The 2911-nt window shown below is 36.3% G+C and overlaps 1 protein-coding gene across 1 annotated transcript in view; it reads left to right on the top strand.

Moving 5' to 3' along the window:
* The window catches only part of LOC105298294 (mediator of RNA polymerase II transcription subunit 28-like), a 1613-nt gene extending 637 nt beyond the window's left edge, over positions 1 to 976 (top strand). The window contains exon 2 of the mRNA XM_011369460.1: positions 624 to 976. Within this exon, the coding sequence (XP_011367762.1) occupies positions 624 to 976 (353 nt within the window). The remainder of the gene's footprint in view (positions 1 to 623) is intronic.
* Positions 977 to 2911: the final 1935 nt, after the last annotated feature.

The raw sequence follows: 2911 nt of genomic DNA, 5'->3' as shown, positions 1-2911 counted from the left end.
CCTACTTTCCTCATAAATATGTAAAGTAGAATGAAAATGGGGCCCTTGTCCTTGAGCTCTTTTAACAGTGAGATCTGCCCTGCCTGGCCTAGCAACCCACCTTTGGATAAAAGGACTTCTGGGTGATATATACATTCTCTCAACTCTTTGCCTGAAAGTACCCTCCAATAAATTCCAAATAATTGTGTCTATACCATGTGTCATTAGAGATGTTTGCCTTTGCATTCCACTTGACATATATGACAAGATGAACACGTCAGCATAATCTAGTAAAATTGAAGACACAGATGTCCTGGGTGTACAATGTATATTATAGAGAAACTCTTAACACATGTGCAAAAAGATGCATGTACATGAATGTTTATAGCAGCCTTATTTGTAATAGACCCAAATTGGAATCAACCCAAATATCCATCAAGAGTAAAATGTAGAGCTTTTCAGAAATGGCAGCTCTGCTGGCAGGTATGTTCTCTGGGCAGCCACCCAGACCCCCATTAGCCCCTCCGGGACTCCCTGGCCAGGGTTCGCTTCTTTGGGCCACTCCTGACACTCTGAGATCTTCTCCGAGTACCTTGGAGGATGAGTCGGAGTCATCTTTCGAGACTTGCTTTGCTTCTCACCAGATGACTATGTCAATGGCACGGATCAGGAAGAAATTCGAACTGATGTTGATAAGTGTATCCAGAAATTTTTGGATATTGCGAGAAAGACAGAATATTTTTTCCTACAGAAAAGATTGCAATTATCTATCCAGAAACCAGAGCAAGTAATCAAAGAGGATATCTCGGAGCTAAGGAATGAATTACAGAGGAAAGATGCTCTGGTCCAGAAACACTTGACAAAGCTGCAGCATTGGCATCAGGTGCTGGAGGACGTCAGTGTGCAGCACAAAAAGCTGGCCGACATCCCTCAAGTCTCCTCGGCCTACCTCTCGCAAGCGGCTGCTAATGTCCCTGCGCCTGTGAAGCAGACCTGAATAAAAGCCACCTGAAAGCGAGCTGCTCTATGAGTCAACCTAAACACAGATTTTTTTTTTCTTTTTTTCCAAACATCACTTTTTGGGGACATAACATTTTAGAAGAACTCTGCCAGAGAACGAAATGATTTTAGTTTCATGCTCTCACCTAAAAATTTCCCCCTATTTTTTATAAGCTGTTATTCTTGAGTACTTTATAAAAATGCCTTTAGCTTTGGTAAACCAAGTAAATTATTATTTTTTTTTTAGCAAAATGTAGACTGTTAGTATGATGCCACTTACAGATCCCTTATTTCTTTTTTTCTACTTGTATTTAAAATTTTTTTGTATAACTTAACTTGTATTTACAGTTTTAAATGAGATTGTGTCATCTGAGGGAAGAACAGTTTGTATGATCTGATCCGTGAATAAGAGGGTGAGGGTTTTGTTTATAGGTCTTTGATGTGGTAGTATGTAAAAATGTGTAAATTTGCTATTTCAAGACTTTGAATTACCTCAAGAGGAGTCTAATGCAACAATGTAATGCTCCCAGAGTTCTCAGAATGAGGATATTCTGTAAATAGGTTGGAAGAGTATTGTAGTTAGGGTATTATTACAGTAGGATCCTTAAGTTGATGTTGACTATTTGGGGTAAGTTTATATGTTGCGTGACGTTTATTTACTTTTTGGGGTTGGGGAGATGTAGCAGGAGCAGTGATATACCAAATTTTGTTATGTTCTGCACTAATGAATTAGTTTAAGCAAACAGTGACCCTGTTCTCAATAGCATGACTTGGGCACAGGTGTAGTTTAAGGATGAAAAAAAAAGAGTACAATGTAGAATAAAATATGGTCCATTTATGCAATGGAATTGTATACAAGAATGAAAATAAACAACCACTATACATATACACCATAGATGACTCTCGCAAAAACAATTTTGAATGAAATAATCAAAACACACGGAAAATTGATTTATATTGTTTATAGGTGTATGAGTCATAAAATAATAAAGAAAAGCAAGGATGTGATTATGAAAAAATTCAGGATAGTGATTGATTCTGGGAGAACAATGGAGCGATAATGGGGAAGAAAGAAATGAGGGGCTTCTGGAATGCTAGCAACATTCTTTTCCTTTACCTGGTGAGGGTACGGTTGTGTTCACTCAAAAATATATGTTGAACGTTGTGTGAACATTTTATGTACTTAAAAAGTATCCACTTTCATTTATTAAAAATTTGCATATGATAAAATTCACTTTTTTGATGTACACTTCAATGAGTCACATGTATAGATTTTTCCGCCACAGACACAGACATAAAGAATTCCCTTGTGTTGTCCTTTTGTATTCAGACTCTCCTCCCATCCCAATTCTAGGCAAGCACTAATCACTTGTTTGTTTCTATTTTCACTTTAACTCGATGAACTCTCAGCAAGATAAACTCAAAAGAGATCCACATCGAGACATAGAATCAAATTGTCAAAAGACAAAGACAAAAAAAGGACCTTGAAGCAGCAAGAGAGAAGCGGCATATCAGGTACAAGGGACAAAGGAAAAAAAGAGTTTTGTTGATTTAAAAAATTGGATAGTTTGTTTTCTTATTTTTGAGTTTTGAGAGTTGGATTCAAGTCTTTTGTCTCATATGTGATTTGCAAATATTTCCCCACAATCTATCGCCCATCTTTTTATTCTCTTAATAGTGTTTGCAGAGCGGAAGTTTTAAATTTTGACAAAGTTTAATTTATTATTTTTTTTCTTTATAGATGATACTTTTTGTGTCCTATCCGAGAACTCTTTGATTAACCAAAAACCATGGATTTCCCCCTATGTTTTCTTCTGAGAGTTTTATAGTTTTACATGTTACGTTTAGACTTGTAATCCCTTTTGAGTTAGTTTTTATGTATATGAGATGTAAGTCAAGGTTTATTTTTTTTGCATATAAAGGTTCAGTTTTT

This window comes from Pteropus vampyrus, unplaced genomic scaffold (genome assembly GCF_000151845.1).
Source record: "Pteropus vampyrus isolate Shadow unplaced genomic scaffold, Pvam_2.0 Scaffold7, whole genome shotgun sequence".
In the NCBI taxonomy this organism is placed as follows: domain Eukaryota; kingdom Metazoa; phylum Chordata; class Mammalia; order Chiroptera; family Pteropodidae; genus Pteropus; species Pteropus vampyrus.
The sequence above is the reverse complement of the archived record's forward strand: the minus strand, read 5'-3'. Positions and strand labels throughout refer to the sequence as shown.